Genomic DNA, 17,638 nt, shown 5'->3' with positions numbered 1-17,638 from the left:
CCCAGGTGATGCTGATGCTTACTTCAGTTTGAGAACTCTGATGGAGAACGATTGATGCAATATTGGGAACATGGGGATGATCACCCAACCAGTTGATAAGGTGTATAGAGAGCCAATTTTTTTGTATAGGAGAGAGCCTGGGTCTATGCTTTCACTAAGCTGCTCAGTAAATCTGAGACTTGCCAATGTTTAAGGATCATTAAGCTAAGATGGGTGCCGGTGGCTCACACCTGTAATCCTAGCTACTCAGGAAGCTGAGATCTGAGGATAATAGTTCAAAGCCAGCCTGGGCAGAAAGTCCATGAGACTCTTATCTCCAATAAGCCACTAGAAAACTTGTAGCACTGTGTGGCTCAAGCGGTAGAGCACTTGCCTTGAGCTGAAGAGTGCAAGGACAGCGCCCAAGCCCAGAGTTCAGCCCCATGACCGACAAAAATAAATAAATAATCATTAAGTTAGAGAAAGCTGCTGGGCACCGGTGGCTCACGCAAGTTTTTCATAGCTACTCAGGAGGCTGAGATCTGAGGATCACGGTTCAAAGTCAGCCCGGGCAGAAAAGTCCATGAGACTCTGATCTCCAATAAAAACCACTAGAAAACCAGAAGTGATGCTGTGGCTCAAGAGGTAGAGCACTTGCCTTGAGCTGAAGAGCTGAGGGACAGCACCCAGGCCTAGAGTTCAAGCCCCATGACCAACAACAACAACAAAAAAAAGGTAGAGAAAGCTTTACCAAATCCGAGGTGGGCAGTTCAAGCTTATTTTGAATCAGCCACCTGAGCCCCAGGTCTAAGGTGATTCTACATTCTGGCAAGTTTAGCTAGTTTCAAAAAAATTGGTTCCTCTTGAAAACAGATCAGCAAGAATTACAAGTAATTTTTTTTTTTGGTGCTGGTATCAGGGCCTTATGTTCATACTCAGCTTTCTTGCTCACAACTGGTGCTCTACCATTTAAACTGTGCCTTTCAGTCTAGCATTTTGCTTTTTTCTAAGAGATGACTTTGAACCCTGATTCTCCAGGATCAAGTCTCAGCTTCCTCAGTAGCTAGAATTACAGATATGAGCCACTGGCACTGGTCTGCAAGCAATTTTTTTAAATTATGCATAAATGTATGTGGTGACACCCACAAATATAAGTTGGTTTTCAAAGGTTTGATACATTATGGATGACAGATCTATTTTTCCAAATCGAGTCACAAGTGGAAATGTGGCCTTTTGCTGCATGTCCCACTGGAAGCTTGGGGCAAACACCAGCTTTGGTGTGCCAAATCTTTGGTATCAGCAATTCTGCCCATGTCTCATGTCACCTCTACTTTCTGAAAGCTCCCTAAGATGGACTACTGCTCCCAGCATAGCTTCTCAAGACTTGGTTTATCACTGCTTCCCTATAGCCATCCAAATGATGAACCTCAGGACCAGAAAAATGGCTAGATAATTTGATCCAGCCTCCCAGTAGTTGTTCATGTTCTGTTCCCCATCTCTAGTGGCTACAGCCTGCTAGATATCAACTCTGCTTCCTGTTATTGGAAAGCCTATCTGCTGGGAAGTTCTCCCTGACTTTGACCTGAACTGCTTAGTGAATGAGACCTGGCATCAAATTGCTTCTATTCCCCTAGAACTGTACCTGGAAGATAGCTCAGAAAATGAGCCCATAGTGTTTTACTAGCAGATATGGGTTTAGTTAGGAAATTACAGTTGGTTATGAATGTTTGTGATATAGCATATTGGAGATATTTGAAGTTTCCTGAGCGGTATTGGAGGAAAGGAACTGAATGATCCCATTGGAGTTATAAGACAGGGCCAGCCCTGAAGAAGACTTGCCTGTAGGCTTTGTTTCTAAAGATCTGGAACTCTGGATGGTTCCAGAGAGCTTTTCTAAATCAGCGAATCCCTGCAGAAACCACTACTCTGTAGACTCAAGGATCCTACAGCCAGCATGTGCAAAGCATCTCCAGATAAAAGTGTGGAGGGAGCAGCCTACAGTAACTGAGGAGAGATGGGTCATGGCAGACACCCTTTGATGTAGGATAGCGAGGGGCTGTGGAATCAGCTTTGGGCTATGAACAGAATGCTTTATACCATCCTATCTTTTGACACAGTTCTAAAGGTCCACTGAGATTAAGTGTCTAAATTACTTATCCTGAAGTCTGCATACAGAAAAGTTAAATTCTCAGAAGAGGAAGTGCTTACTTCTGCCTGGGGAGTTGTGGAGTGGCATCTGAGCTGGGCCTGGAGGCTGTTGTTCCTCAGAGCTTCCTCCCTCACTCCTACTTTCTCCAGCTCTAGAAGGTCCTTCCACTGAGGCTCTCACTTGTTTCTCATGAGGCAGAAAGAACTGAATAGACTCTTGCTGGCTGCCTCTGTCTGCTATGTACAGCTGAGGCAGCAGCCACATAGGCTTCCTTGGTGTCATATATGGCTGCAGCTGGCTGAATTTCCTCATGCCAGTCTCGTGCTTCCCTGACAGAGCTACATGCCTGTCACCAAGACCTACTCCCGACTCCTGCTTAAAACTGGGGGTTGGACTGTATCTGCCTTTGCCTTCTCCTAGGGGCTCCTGTCGAGGGGCTATGGTGAGGTCAGATGGTGTACAGATCTTATTCTTCCCACAGATCATTGAAAAACAAGCAGGCCACAGTCGGAGTCGAGTATTCCGGGAGGTGGAGACACTCTACCAGTGTCAAGGAAACAAGTGAGTGTCCTGTGTGGTGTTTGCTGCTTCTCTGGGAAAGGTTTGGCCAAAGAAAAGATTACCATCCCTTGACCCCAGTGCTTTACTGTCAACCCTTCCTCCTAATTTGATCTTCCAGTGGGAGAGAAAGGAAGGATGGAGGGAAGGAGGATAAATAGCAGTAGGCCCAAGAAGCCATTTTCTCTTTAGGCTGAAACACTATTATTAGCCATCCAGCAAGGTAGAAGGGTGAGCACTGGCAGTCAGTGGCTGAGTTAAAAATGATGTTTCATTTCCTTCTAGTGCCTGTGGAAGCGGGACCGGCTGAGTGTTGCTTGATAGAAATCTTTGGGGCTAGCTGGGTGTCAGTGGCTCATGCCTATAATCCTAGCTACTCAGGAGGCTTAAGATCTGAGGGTCAGGGTTCAAAGCCAGCCCGGGCAAGAAAATCTGTGAGACTCTTATCTCCAATAAACCTGCCAGAAAACCAGAAGTGGTGTTGTGGCTCAAGTGGTAGAATGCTAGCCTTGAGCTGAAGAGCTGAGGGACAGTGCCCAGGGCCAGAGTTCAAGACACATGACCGACAAAAAAATAAAATAAAATCTTTGGGGTTTCTTTCCTTTTTTCTTTTGGTTTTGGGCCTTGAACTCAGGGTCTGGGTGCTCTCCCTGAGCCTCTTTGCACTAAAGGCTAGTGCTCTACCACTTGAGCCACTTCCGATTTTTGAGTGGTTTATTGGAGATAAGAGTCTCACAGGGACATTTCTGCCTGGGCAAGCTTCGAATTGTGATCCTCAGATCTCAGCTTCTTGAGTAGCTAAGATTATAGATGTGCCCAGCTGGGGCTTCTTTAATACCAAGATGAGATTGAAAAGAAGTCCCACATATGCATGGATACTGCTACCTGAAGCCAGGGCCTACATATGCACAAATACTGCTACCCTAAAACCAAGGCCAGTACTCTTTGCTTGATATCTGGGCCACACTAACCTGTAGCCCTGTATTAGACTGTTCCAAATGAGGGGCCCTCCCAATGTGGCTTTAAATCAGTCACCTCCCAGACTTGCTTTGCCCACGCTTCCTCTATGGCAGGTTCAGCAGGGAGCCAGTGGCCTGGTATTGATGGCTCTGTCATTAAGCCTGGAGGATGGGGGCTGCTGTTGATTTAACTCTAGGCACTGCCTCTAAAATCTTTCCAATTAGGCCATTTTGGCCATCTTATTTGGACGCCTTCACACTAATAAAAAGCCTGGTATCTCCCCAAGTGGTCAGCATTTTTTTTATGAGGTACAGATTTTTATTTTCAGCCCTGCAGCTTCTTAGTACAGCATTAGAGATTCTACTTGGTTTATTTCATTCTTTCAAAGAAAAAAAGCCCCCAACACCTCCAATATCCAGGCCAGTAGCTTCCCTACTGAGCTACAAGACGACCTTGTTGGCCGAGCACCACAGTACTTGGGCAGACAGCGAGTGCTCACCGGGGAAGGCCACAAGTGCTATGGTGGCCAGGAGCGCGGCCGTTTCATTAAACAGCGCTTAGCAGTTAGGGTCTAGCGGTGCCCACGTTAGGCCCCAAGTCTATTTGACAGATGTTTCCATTTTCTCCAGGCAATGTAAATACTGCCCCGTGATTTATGGGCAAGAGGGAGGGCAAGTAATTATTTGCTGCTTGCCTCCAGGACACACACCTACTATTCAGTGTTATTAGGCGCAATTGCTTCCAGTCGGCTGCAGATTTTATTCAGTTTAATGTGACCGGGACTTTTTTTATAACTCTACCTAGTGGGTTTTAGGGTTGGGGTTTGACAGCGCAGACTTGGTGAAAACACCAGAGACTAAACATTATGGAAAGATAAGGTGACCTGAATCTTGCTAACACCATTGGCTGCTTCTCAAACATGGGTCTCTAATAAGCATTCTGATTCAAGTTGGTTTCTGCTCTGCTACAGGATGTTGTATTTTTTTTCATTGTGTATTGTAAGTGGACTTTAATATATAATACTATCCCCCTTCCTCTTCCCTTTCCTCCTATTTTTCCCTATTTAAGGAACATTTTGGAGCTGATTGAGTTCTTTGAAGATGACACCAGGTTTTACTTGGTCTTTGAGAAATTACAAGGAGGTACTTCTTGTTGAGTATGTGTTTAGACTTTGGATTAAGACCCAGGGTGGTGATCATCCATCACGAATCCCAGAGACTTCTAGCTAATACAAAGGATGAAGGACTTAAAAACTGCCCTTGATTTGGGAGAAGCCGGAGGGAAGGATGATAATTAGCATTTTGCAGAGCTTAGAATGTCACCTGTGTGGGCTTTCTGTAAATGCCTTTTCATTATAATAGAAGTCATATATATATAGATACATCTAGTGATCAATTTATCCATCCCCTGTTTTGACACATTCACTATTTAACTAAATTAATTATGGGGTGGAAGCTCAGCTTACATTGTGAAGTCTATATAGGCTGAACAGAAAAGAGGAGTGTCCCATTGTTTGAGACACAGACCCATGATAGAGGGGAGGCCAAGAACATGCCACCCGTCAGGGGGACGGATGCCACTCTTGCCTACCACCATGCTGCTATTACCTCCCACATGTGTGAATTGAAGTTGCCTTTCTGAAGGAGCTAGACAAACACTTTCCCTTCCCATTCCTCACCCAACCATAGGACACATTTGCAAGGTGAAGGTTAGGAGCTGTGTGGAGTTCAGAGGAGGGGTATACAGAGGGGCCTGGTGGTTAGGGAGGCACAAAGCTAAGCATATCTAGCTCTATCACTTACCAACTATATGACCTTGTTTCCCAAACAGCATTGTTGTCTGTTGGTAAAGCTTGCCTTATGGGGTTGCTATGAAGACTATAAGAGATAGGCCATGTGAAATGCAGGGCACTGTACCTAATAGGCACTAATGAATGTTTCAAGAAATGTTAGTTGTTTATATCATTAAAACAACTAGGTAGGCTGGGGACTGCCTTAGAAACATGTAGAATATTACTCTCTGCCCTCTCTTTTAACAAATGTAGAAACAAGAGGCTTACTACAGCAAAACAAGCCAGAGCCTAGGTAGGAGCTGGTTCTAGCATGATAGGCTATTTTGATTTTTTTTTGGGGGGGGTCCAGTCGTGGGGCCTGAACTCTGGGCCTGGGCGCTATCCCTCAGCTCTTCAGCTCAAGGCTAGCACTCCACCACTTAGAGCCACAGCGCCACTTCCGGCTTTTTTCTTTTTGCTTATGTGGTGCTGAGGAATCAAACCCAGGGCCTCTTGCATGCAAGGCAAGCACTCTACCACTGAGCCACCTTCCCAGCCCAGCTGTTTTGATTTTTTAATCTGACAGATTGGATGACCTTTGACAGCTTGGATTGGATGACATGTGCTTCTTTCATCCCTTCCCTGTACAAAAAACAAAACACCCTACGAGAACAGAAATAATAAGCAGTAAGCTTAGACACAGGAATGACACCTTCAGTCCAGCTGTGGGGTTTCAGTAATGAGTATGGCTCACATGAAGCCAAGCTATATGATCATGCCTGTGGTCTGTCCCACCCCATCCCGTGCCACACCAAGCCCCATCAGGTCGTGAATTATGTATTTGGAATGCTGGATGCAGCACCAGTTCTTGGTAGCCATATCACAGCTCTAGGGGCTGGGAAGCTGGCTCAGTGGTAGAGCGCTTGCCTTGCATGCATGAGGCCCTAGGTTTGATTCCTCAGCACCACATAAGCAAAAAGAAAAAAGCTGGAAGTGGCGCTGTGGCTCTAAGTGGTGGAGTGCTAGCCTTGAGCTGAAGAGCTGAGGGATAGCGCCCAGGCCCAGAGTTCAGGCCCCACGACCGGACCCAAAAAACAACAACAAGAGTACAGCTCTAAGTGAGCTTCCCCCAGACCTAGAGGGTAAACAGTGTGCTGGCTCAGGCGGTGCGTTCAGTGGTTAGATCACATTCCTGCTGAAGGAAGTCCACGCACTGGCCCTAAGTCCTGGCTTTGCCACCTCCAGGGGTGTGATCTTGGACTAGTTGCTTAACCATATTTGGCATCAAGTTGAAATGGGGATTGATGTCCTGCCCATTTTTTACAATTATAGTTGAGAATTTATTTAAAGAGCATTGTGTAGTACCTGGCACACAATACCTTCCCAATAAATGTTATCCCTTGCTAGCAAAATAATAATAGTAGCATAGGGGAAAGTTGAAGAGTTTGTCTCCAGTTTCCAGACTTTTACATATCTCCCATTGGAAAGTATGAACTCTTAGCTAGGTCTGACCTCAGAGGCTGTGGAGGAAATACTCCTGAGATCCTCAGCCCTATGTGCATTTGCTTCTAGTTCTTTTTTTTTAAATTATTATAAAGGTGATGTACAGAGGGATTACAGTTACATAAGTCATGTAAAGAGTACATTTTTTTTAGTTCTTTTGATATCAGAAGCTACATCAGCCCCAGTTGGCATCATCATCATCATTATCATCATTATTATTTTACAATATATATACTTGTTCTTTGCTGCTTCTGAGTTCTTTATAGATACACAATGTTAAAGTCCAGTTTTGTTCAGCAGATACATGCTAGTCCCTCCTCTGTAAAAGACCATACTTTGTGCTGGACATTTAGCATACATTTAGCTTGTATTCCCATCCCAAACTTGTAAAAGCTTCGACTCTGCTTACTAGACCCTTCACATTCATTCTTCCACATTCCCTCTGCTCCTCAGGCTCCATCCTAGCCCACATCCAGAAGCGGAAGCACTTCAATGAACTAGAAGCAAGCCGAGTAGTTCGGGATGTTGCTGCTGCCCTTGACTTCCTACATACCAAAGGTGATCCAAGCCTCCACCTTGGGCAGGCAGGTTAGGCTGGACAGCCTCTGAGTACAAAGGGAGAGGGGATAGGCTTCACAGGGGAGCTTGCCCGAGAGTTGGTGCAGCTATCAAGCTGCCCACACAGGTGGGGCAGTCCAGCATGACTCCTTGGCTTCTACTGTGAATGGTGGGATGGTAGAGCTGTAATATAGGTAGTGGATAGGGAAACAGGAGAAGGGAGAAGGAAATAAATGAATTTCAAATTGAACAAATCCTGTGTTCATGTGTCCACTGCAATTCTGAGTAGATGGTGCTCCTTTTCTTTTCTTGATGAAGAACATGAAATTCATGCATGACATGATCACTCTAATGTAAATATTTTAGTGTCATTCATTTTATTTAGTCTTTTGAAGCATATTAAAAATTGGTATGATTGGATATGTATAGTTTTTAATGGATCTTGCTTATAGTAAATGAAAAAATGCTGTCATCATCATCATCATCATTAATCAGGTGTAACAGAACTGCACCCAGCTTTTTTTTTTTTTTTTGGTCTGTTGTGGGGCTTGAACTCAGGGCCTTGGTATTGTCCCTGAGCTGACCAGGCTGGCCATCTTGATCTTCCTGATCTCTGTCTCCTGAGTATCTAGGGTTATAGGTATGGGCTTCTATGTCCCATTGGCCTCAGATGAACATGGGATCGGCCTGCCTCTCAGCCTCCATAGTACTGGGATTACAGATGTAGGCAACCTCACCCAACTTTAAAATGTATTTTTATTTGTATATGGTGATATGTGGATGTGTGGGGGGGGGGGGGGGGGCTTGGTTGGAACATCATTCCTGGCACATAGTAGTTCTTCATTAAATGTTATTTCCTCTCCCCTCATCTACTGCCAAGCAGAAAATATTTATATTTCTAATTTTATTCCCTATAAGGTAAAACATTCTGCCAGGGGACTGGAAGAATAAGTAATTTGGGAATATTCCTTTCACAATGGACTGTGGCCAGCCGCACTGGTTTAGAGTGCTCAGGATCAACTGTAGATATACTATGCATACATCTCACTTTGTGCCAATAGTAGAGTGCTGCCTGATGTGGCATGGCAGATGTGCTGGAGGTTCAGGTTCGAGGAATCTGTCTGGTTTCCTCCAATAGCTGACAGAGATCCAAAAACTGACAGTGGCCATGTTAGGGTTGAAAATTCCTGGAAGGAAGTATCTGTACCCTCCACAGTGTGATGAATAGCAGCAGTTGTGTTTCTGAAAGCTGGGATGCATGTAGGTAACACCTGCCTGACAAAGATTTACAACTGTTCCCCAAGCTGCCTCTGTAGATTGCAAAACTGGGTCATGCTTTTTACAAGAGCCATACCTTGGAGGAGGGGTAAAGGGGTGTGTTTGTTATTTATTTATTTATTTACAAGAATCCACCAAAGGGAACAGAGGCTGGTGGTGTCTTAGGAGCTCTGAAGTGCTTGTTAATGTCTAACTGGCCAGTTGCCCATGTGAGTAGAAGTTGGAGAGCATGAAAAACGATTTCCAGCTGAATTTGGCTGTTTTCTAAATAACTTCATGCTGGGAAGATGAATTGGCAAGAATGGGTCAGCCCTGAAACAAGTTCCTTACTTTTAAATACTGGACACACTGCAGCTTAACCTCTGGGAAATGAACTGGAGCTGCCGGATGGCTGGTGCACTCACACAGGCAGGCCCATTATTACAGGCTGGCTCCTGGAGTTGTTCTCAGGCTGAGGGGACGAATGGGCCACGGGCACCTATTTGAAGAGTAAGGCTCCGTGTGCAGCTCATGATCCTTCTGTGGGAGCACTTGCTGTAATGGAAAATATCCTTCACTTTTAGTGCAGTGAGCAGTAGTCTGACTCAATTTGTGCAGGCCGGGTTGAGTTGCTCTGGGTTCTCATTCAATTAGGTGACTGATGACGTTACTTAGCATGCTGCAGCTTGGCCTTTTCTTTAGTTAAGTGCCTCAGGTAGGATAGACCTTTGCTTTCTTTCTTTCTTTTTGGGTCCAGTCGTGGGGCCTGAACTCTGGGCCTGGGTGCTGTCCCTCAGCTCTTCAGCTCAAGACTAGTACTCTACCACTTGAGCCACAGCACCACTTCTGGCTTTTTTCTTTTTGCTTATGTGGTGCTGAGGAATCGAACCCAGGGCCTCAGGCATGCAAGGCAAGCGCTCTACCACTGAGCCACCTTCCCAGCCCCAGGCCTTTGCTTTCTAGTAGAGAAGTGGTGGTTACCTAAGGAGTTGATCGTCCAGAGAATTAGAGGAAAGTAGAGTCTGCTGTTTCTATTACCCAAGAAACCTCTGCTGTCTTCCAGTCCTTGGAAGCAGGTCTTTGACTTTTGCTCAACCTTACAGGTCTCCTATCTCTGTACCGTGGAAGGAAGGAGGAAAGGTTTCTTATTCTCTGTCAAAACATCATGACTCTGTTTATTAGTTCTTTCTTTCTATGACTAGAAAATGACTTTCCCCTCTTAGATGCCTTCTTGGCCTGGTTAGCAGCTTTCAACGCCTCCAGGGGTCAGCTGCTATTTGCAGTCCTTCATAGAAGATCCAGCCAAAATGCTGGGGCAACTTCTCTGAAGGACAGTATCCTTAAGCCAAAAGTGTCCTTGCCCTGCTGTGGGCAGGACTGACTTGGACCTCCAAGCAGGGGAGAGGAATCTGACAAGCCTTGTGAGATTCACAAGGTTTGTTTTTCTGGATCAGCTATACAAGAAGAAATGAGGTAGAGAGTCTAAGCCCCTTGAGATGCTCTTAAACAAGGCACTAATTATTTCTGCATTGCTGTTGCAGGCATTGGTGTTTGCAGAGCTCTCTGCTCTGCTCTGTGTCAGGCAGCACAATAAGAATTCTTGGTTGTCTCTGCAGTGCTGAAAGTAGGCTGGCTGGGATTCATTTAGCCCTTCTTATCCCTTCCAGACTTCTAAAGCCTGTGCTTCAAAAGAACTTGCAGAATCAACTGTGCTTTTGGTTTATGTCTCTGGTTACTTCTGCCTCCTGCAGCTCGTTGATTTTTTAATGTACCATAATTGGGAATTAATCTGCGAACAACAGCATTTGGAAAAAATTAATTGTGTGTGGAAAGTTTGATAATTATGTGCATATGTTAACCATTTCTTTGCTGTTTGTCATTTCAGGCATTGCTCACCGTGACCTAAAGCCAGAAAATATATTATGTGAATCTCCAGAAAAGGTACTGATTGGATGCTGATTGGGATGTTACAGTTCATAGTAATCAGGAGTAACACACTGCTTCCAGTAGAGATTGTTAGCAGTTCTTTCGGCCTCAGGTATCAACTGAAGCTGACTGTTGTGGACACATGAGATTATGTTGCCTAAAATGAGATGATTCAGCATTTCAAGTAGTTAGTCCTTATCCTTTCTTTGCTCTTTATCTCTATGATTGGCTTAACCATGCAGGCTGTAAACTATATAAAACCTGCACAACATCAGTAATTTTCTTGTCCCGTGTACCTGTAGAACAACTGATGGGAGTAAAAACAATTCAGCTTTTTTTTTTTTTTTTGGTCCGGTTGTGGGGCCTGAACTCAGAGCCTGAGTGCTGGCCCTCAGCTCTTCAGCTCAAGGCTAGCGCTCTATCACTTGAGCCACAGGGCCACTTCCGGCTTTTTTTTTTTTTTCTGCTTATGTGGTGCTGAGAAATTGAACCCAGGGCCTCAAGCATGCAAGGCAAGCGCTCTACCACTGAGCCACCTTCCCAGCCCCAAAAGAATTCAGCTTTTTATGGACATATCTCTCCCCATAAATGATGTTTACGGTATGGATGCCAAATGATGTCCACCATTGAAGTAATAATTAGGCATCAAGTTCTCAAAAAGAGTTTCTGTTTCCATTTCTATTTTTGAAGGATCTCATTAAGAAGAAAACATTTATGCTTGGTAGTAAATAAATGCAGTCTGTTGTAAACATTGCCTTAACCCAACCTACTAGTAAATGGAATCATTTGCATTTTCATAAGAGTGTATGAATTTGAGAACTTCTGTGTCTGTTAGAAGAGATTTAGGCCCTGGTAGAATTTGTAGACCACAGTCCCAGCTCCATATGTTTCCATACATCTGTGTAGACAAGAGCAGCTTATCCTGGGGTATAGACAACTTCTGTGAGTGAGTCAGTCTGCTAGGTACAGATCTTAATAGGGTTGATAATGTCTTAGCTCGAATAAGATCTTGTGATTTGTTGTCAGTGGTTCTGGCATAATACTTTATAATTTGCCATAATTAGGATTAATAATTATAGCTAACATTTCTCAAGTGCTCATGCTGTGCCCAGCACTTATGCTTATTTAGTATTTACAAAATACATTGAGGTAGATACTATTATTATCTTCATCTTAAGGATGAGGAAAGTAAAGCTCAGCGAGGTTAAGAAACTTGTATAAAGTCATTCAGCTGAAAGGCAGAAGAGCCAACACTAAAACTATCGAGGCTGACCTCCAAACTTTGTAGGTGCTCTAAACTTACCCCTTTTGCCACTGGCTTACAGATATTTTCAGGTCCTTTATTGCATTTGTTCTGTTTTTTGTTCTTTTTTTCCTGTTGGTCATGGGGCCTGAACTCTGGGCCTGGGCGCTCTCCTTCAGCTCTTCAGTTCAAGGCTAGCACTCTACCACTTGAGCCACAGTGCCACTTCTGGCTTTCTCTGCTTATGTGGTACTGAGGAATCGAACCCAGGACCTCATGCATGTAAGACAAGCACTCTACCACTGAGCCACCTTCCCAGCCTCTGCATTTGTTCTTCATGATAGCCGTCATTGTTTCCTTTGCTATGGCTAGAAAAACTAAAATTTAGAAAGAACATTACCAATAAACTGAAAAGACAACTTACAGAATAAGAGAAAATATTTGCAAAACATATATATGATAAGGGTTTAATGCTCAAAAAAAAAAAGGTTTCTTAACACTCAGAACAAAAGGATGGCCCAGGCCTGCATGTGTGGCTCAAGCAGTAGAGTTCCTGCCTAGCAAGCACAAAACCCTGGTACCAAAATCTAGTAGCACCTAATAGATGTTTCCCAAAGCTGTCTAAGAAGTACAGGAAAAAATACTCAATGTCTGTAGTCATCAGGAAATTTGCAAATCACAATGAAATAGGACTGGTGGCTCAGGCCTAAACGCTAGCTAGTCCAGAGGCTGAGATAGAAAGGTTGCAGTTAAAAATGAGCCCAGGCAGGAGAGTCAAGTGAGATGCTTACCTCTAATTAGCCAGCCAAAAAAAAATAAAGAAAGGCCAGAAGTAGAGCTGTGGCTTAAGTGATAGAGTACTAGCCTTGAGCAAAAAAGCTCAAGTCGTATGCTCAAGCCTCAGGATTAGAAAAACTCGTGAGCTAGATGCTCACCAGTATTTAGTGTTAGATGTTATATAATTAATATATAATATACATTTTTAATGTGTGTATGTATGCATGTATATGTATAGTATATAGATACACAGATAAATATATATATATATATATATATATATATCTCACAGTGAGACTACAAAACTACTAGAATGGCAGTATTTTTTAAATGGACAGTAGTAATGGTTGGTGAGGTCATAGAGGAATTGGAATGCAAATATAGCTAATGGTTTGGCAGTTCCTATAAAGGCTAAACTTGGAAATATTGCATAACCCAGAAATGTTCTAACTCTAGCATCTAGTTCATCGGTTTTTCTCCAAGAAGAATACATGAGGAAGAACACACCTTGGCAACAACCACCTGCTGGCTCCTAGTTAGTGACAGGAGAGTAAAGAAGGCCTGGTAAATGGAGCATTTTGGCATGATGACCATATGACCGTGCAGCCCTCATTAGACATACCAGTCTCCTCATGCCCTCAGTGTTTTTTGTTGTTGATGATGATAGTTGTGGTGGTGGTGGTGGTGGTGGGGGCTTGAACTCAGGCCTGGGCACTATCCCTGAGCTTTTTTTTTCCCCAATGTTGGTATTCTACCACTTTGTGCCACAACTTACCTTTCCGTTTTTAGGTGGCTAATTTGAGATAAGTGTCTCACAGCCTTTCCTGCCTGGGCTGGCTTTGAACTGTGGTCCTCAGATCTCAGACTCCTGAGTAGCTGGATTACAGGCGTGAGCCACTAGTGCCCACTTAATCTGTGGCCTCTTATTTCTGTTTTTCTGTGCAGGTGTCTCTGGTGAAAATATGTGACTTCGACTTGGGTAGTGGGGTAAAACTGAACAACTCCTGCACTCCTATAACCACGCCAGAGCTAACCACTCCGGTATGTGTGACCAACCACTTCCTCCCGGGCCTTCCTGCTAGGTTGCTGGGCATGTGGCATGCCCAGCCAAAGCTGTGGCATCTGTAACAGAGGGATGAAGAAGGAAAACCAAGTGTATCCCAGGCCTGTGTGATTCTCTGGCTCTGGAATTGTCCTATTGCTTCAGTGCTCTGTACCAGTAGCTCCCAAACCTGCCCTGGAGCTTAGACTTGAAACTGGTCTCCCAGATGAAAACAGATGACTTCCAGCCTGGTCAGCACATGACACATGGATAGGAGAGTTCCATTCCCTCTTGTATAGTGGCATCCCCCATGGTGGTAGAGGATGGGTGCTATCCACCCCATACGGGGAAGTCCATAGTCTCTGTGGTGAATCTGGCCCCAGGCTACCTCCACATAGGATTGCTGGTCCTGTTACTTACTCATCCCACTTCATATTTCACACCCAGATTGTACTGCTGGAAGCTGCTTCTTCCTAATATATGTCTTGTACTTACTTGATATTACTATAATTAGGATAATTCTTTTGAGATTTGCATGCTTCATAAGTGATTTTTTTCCCTAATAGCCTTTGTTAAAGAGCATGCCTTTAAACATGCTCTATTGCATCTTACTCTAAGCAACATTATTAGAATGCTTCTGTATTAGCTTCTAACACACTAGGGTAGGTACCTTGTTCTCAAAATCATTAATTAGATCTAATTGCCAATAGCAAAGAAAATATCCTTTTTGAGAGCATTCACTGCCTTCCAATCAAATTCCTTTTGTGGGGTAGGAGTGCAGAGCTACTTGTCGATGAGCCTGAAATAATGAAGAGGATAACAAAAACGAATGTGATTCATTCCTCTCAGGGGTTTTCTGGGCAAGGACAGGAGGGCAGTTTTGCACCCTGGCCTGGCTCTGGCACTGCTGTGCCGTGTCCCAGCCTGGGCCCTGCCTTTCTCCCTGTGGATGGGAGGGGTGGCAGCATTGTTCTTGTCATCAGAGGTCTTCTAGCTTTAATTGTCTCTTAATTTTAAATCCCATGCTTCCTTGCTCCCAAGCTAGCAAGAAGCCTGGGCAGCCACTTTAACAAGTCTTTGCTGGAAAGAGTTGGATTTCTATGGGCCTCTCTCCCAGAACAGATGCAGGGTTCATTATGGAGAGCTGAGGCAGGAAAGGGGTCCTGGGCTTCTTGTTCAGGGGTTCTTCCATTAGAGAAGTACCTTAAAAAACAAGAAGGTGACTTGGACCTGGCCATGTGCACCAGGGGGCAGGGTGGGCTCAGTTTAAGCCTTTCTTGATCAGGCCAGTATATTGGTTGTCCAGATTACCCCTCCCCTTTCTCTGACTCCATCTATCCTGTGTTATGTTTATACTCTGCACTTTGCTATCCCTTCTCCCTTGGACTCATCTCTCTTCTGTGCCATCTCTCCTTCCCTGAACCCTGACCCACAGTGTGGCTCTGCAGAGTACATGGCCCCTGAGGTGGTAGAGGTCTTCAGAGATGAGGCCACTTTCTACGACAAGCGCTGTGACCTGTGGAGCCTGGGTGTGGTCCTGTACATCATGCTGAGTGGCTACCCCCCCTTTGTGGGACACTGTGGAGCTGACTGTGGCTGGGACCGAGGAGAGGTGTGCAGGGTGTGCCAGGTAAGCACACCCCCAGGATCCACTGTGAAGCCGTAAGGGATCAGGGTGGCCGTGGGGTGCCCAGCAGGACTGTACTAGGAGATTTTTCCTGATCTGGAAGAGGTTTGCAGGGCTCCCGCCTCTTCTGTCAGAGCAGCCACAGACAAAACAGAGATTGACACTCGGCCCTATTAGAAGTTCAGGGAAGATTACTGGAGAAGAGAGCATAGCTAAGTAGACTTTGAAATAGATGTCTTGCCCAGGGGAAGAAGGACAAGGAAAAAGTAAGAATGGTACAGAAATGGAGAGACAAAGGGTGAACAAGTGCAGCAATGATACTCACTGGACACTATGTTGAAAGTGTACTGTGCAACTTAAGAATGGGGATGGGAGGGAAAAACTGGGAGAGAGCGAGGGAAGAGGTGACATTGTCCAAAAAGAAATGTACTCTTGGCCAGTGCTGGTGGCTCACACCTGTAATCCTAGCTACTCAAGAAGCTGAGATCTGAGGATCACTGTTCAAAGCCAACCCAGGCAGGAAAGTCTGTAATCTTATCTCTTATCTCCAATTAACCACCAGAAAACTAGAAGTGGCACTGAGGTTCAAAGTGGTGGAGCAGAAGAACTAAGGGACAGCAACTAGGTCCCTGAGTTCAAGCCCCTCAACTGCCCAAAAGAAAGAAAGAAAGATATCCTTCACCTGGCTTATGTAACTGTAACCCCTCTGTACATCACCTTTCTAATATTACAATTAAAAAGAGAAGTAGGAATGGCATGGGCAAACATGGAGGTGTGAAACGGCTGCATGTATACAGGGAAGAAGAGAGAAACAGGTTGTCGGTAGTTAGGGTCAAGGCTTAGGAAGTTGCCAGAAGCCAGTTTGAAGTAAGACCTCACTAAAGGGCTGAAGAAAGGTTTTATTTTATGGTATTATTCTCTTAACAGCCCTCTAAGTGGCATAGCCACCCTGGCCTACCAAGAGCATTCTGAATTGCTTGATGACTTAGGGGAGAATGGGGGGGAGGGTTCTCAGAAGGGGTCCCCATCTATAGTGACTTCAAGCCATGAGCAACAGCTACAAATGAGGTTAGTTGGAACAAGAATGCTCAAATCAATGACAGGTTCATCCAGCCCATCCCCAGCCAGTGTGACTCATGAAGAATCTTTCCCCAGAACAAGCTCTTTGAGAGTATCCAGGAGGGCAAGTATGAGTTTCCTGACAAGGACTGGGCTCACATCTCCAGTGAAGCAAAGGACCTCATCTCCAAGCTCCTGGTTCGAGATGCAAAGCAAAGACTCAGTGCGGCCCAAGTTCTGCAGCACCCATGGGTGCAGGGGGTGAGTATGGGCTGGAGTGCATGCCACCTCTGCAGGCCTGTGGTGTGGCCATGAGGAAGCTCTCGTCCTAGCAAGAGCCAATCACCAGCCTGAATGGCTGCCGCCAGTTTGAGGGAGGTGAGATAGTAGCTCCCTTGCTGTGCACGCAGTAAACTTACTCCCCCACCAAGCCCTAGCAGAGCCCTTGCTTCCAAACACTTGGCTTTAACTTTGGCCATAAGCCCTCCAGGGATTTGACATGTCTCACCACTGGCAGCCACATCCACCCTAGGCAGCAGCGTCATGGTGTCACCAAAGGCTTGTGGTTCCATCTTCTAATACAAAATTGGCACAGGTGGGGCACCAGAATATCTCAGTGGCTAATTCCTAAACACCCAAGAGTAAGCACCACTGTATGTCAAAGATGAGCTGCAGAGGCAATTAAGATCCAAGTCCATCGTCACACTCGTAGTGGACAGAGAGACAGTTGTGAATTGATATGGCGAATACATGTAGAAAGTTAAAATTCGGGGCTGGGAAGGTGGCTCAGTGGTAGAGCGCTTGCCTTGCATGCATCAGGCCCTGGGTTCAATTCCTCAGCACCTTGTAAGCAAAAAGAAAACAGCCGGAAGTGGCACAGTGGCTCAAGTGGTAGAGAGCTAGCCTTGAGCTGAAGAACTGAGGGACAGTGCCCAGGCCCAGAGTTCAGGCCCCACGACCGGACCCCCCCCCCAAAAAAAAAGAAAGTTAAAGTTCTAAGGGCTCAAAGGGCCAAGGCCTCACCTCTGCTTGGGACTATGACAGGGAAGGGAGCTGTTCCCCAAAAGGAAGTGACCCTTTAGCTGGATCTTGGAGGGCAGTTGGGACTTTGCCAGAAAAAAGAAGTTTGTCTGTGCAGAAGTGGCTGTGACTTCAGAGTGAACCTTTCTTTTTCTCTCATTGGAAGCTCTACCCCTGCAGACAAGCATGGCCAAGTTCCACACTGGGCA

General features: G+C 45.2%; 1 protein-coding gene across 3 annotated transcripts in view; it reads left to right on the top strand.

Annotated features, from left to right (window-relative positions):
- Mknk1 (MAP kinase interacting serine/threonine kinase 1) overlaps window positions 1-17,638 on the top strand; it is a 45,465-nt gene that overhangs the window by 25,052 nt on the left and 2,775 nt on the right. For all 3 annotated transcript variants that reach the window (XM_013016955.1, XM_013016954.1, XM_013016956.1), the window contains exons 5-11: window positions 2,610-2,689; window positions 4,715-4,788; window positions 7,374-7,478; window positions 10,621-10,676; window positions 13,627-13,722; window positions 15,159-15,353; window positions 16,506-16,670. In XM_013016955.1, the coding sequence (XP_012872409.1) occupies window positions 2,610-2,689; window positions 4,715-4,788; window positions 7,374-7,478; window positions 10,621-10,676; window positions 13,627-13,722; window positions 15,159-15,353; window positions 16,506-16,670 (771 nt within the window). The remainder of the gene's footprint in view (window positions 1-2,609; window positions 2,690-4,714; window positions 4,789-7,373; window positions 7,479-10,620; window positions 10,677-13,626; window positions 13,723-15,158; window positions 15,354-16,505; window positions 16,671-17,638) is intronic.

Source organism: Dipodomys ordii, unplaced genomic scaffold (genome assembly GCF_000151885.1).
Source record: "Dipodomys ordii isolate 6190 unplaced genomic scaffold, Dord_2.0 Scaffold33, whole genome shotgun sequence".
In the NCBI taxonomy this organism is placed as follows: domain Eukaryota; kingdom Metazoa; phylum Chordata; class Mammalia; order Rodentia; family Heteromyidae; genus Dipodomys; species Dipodomys ordii.
The sequence above is the reverse complement of the archived record's forward strand: the minus strand, read 5'-3'. Positions and strand labels throughout refer to the sequence as shown.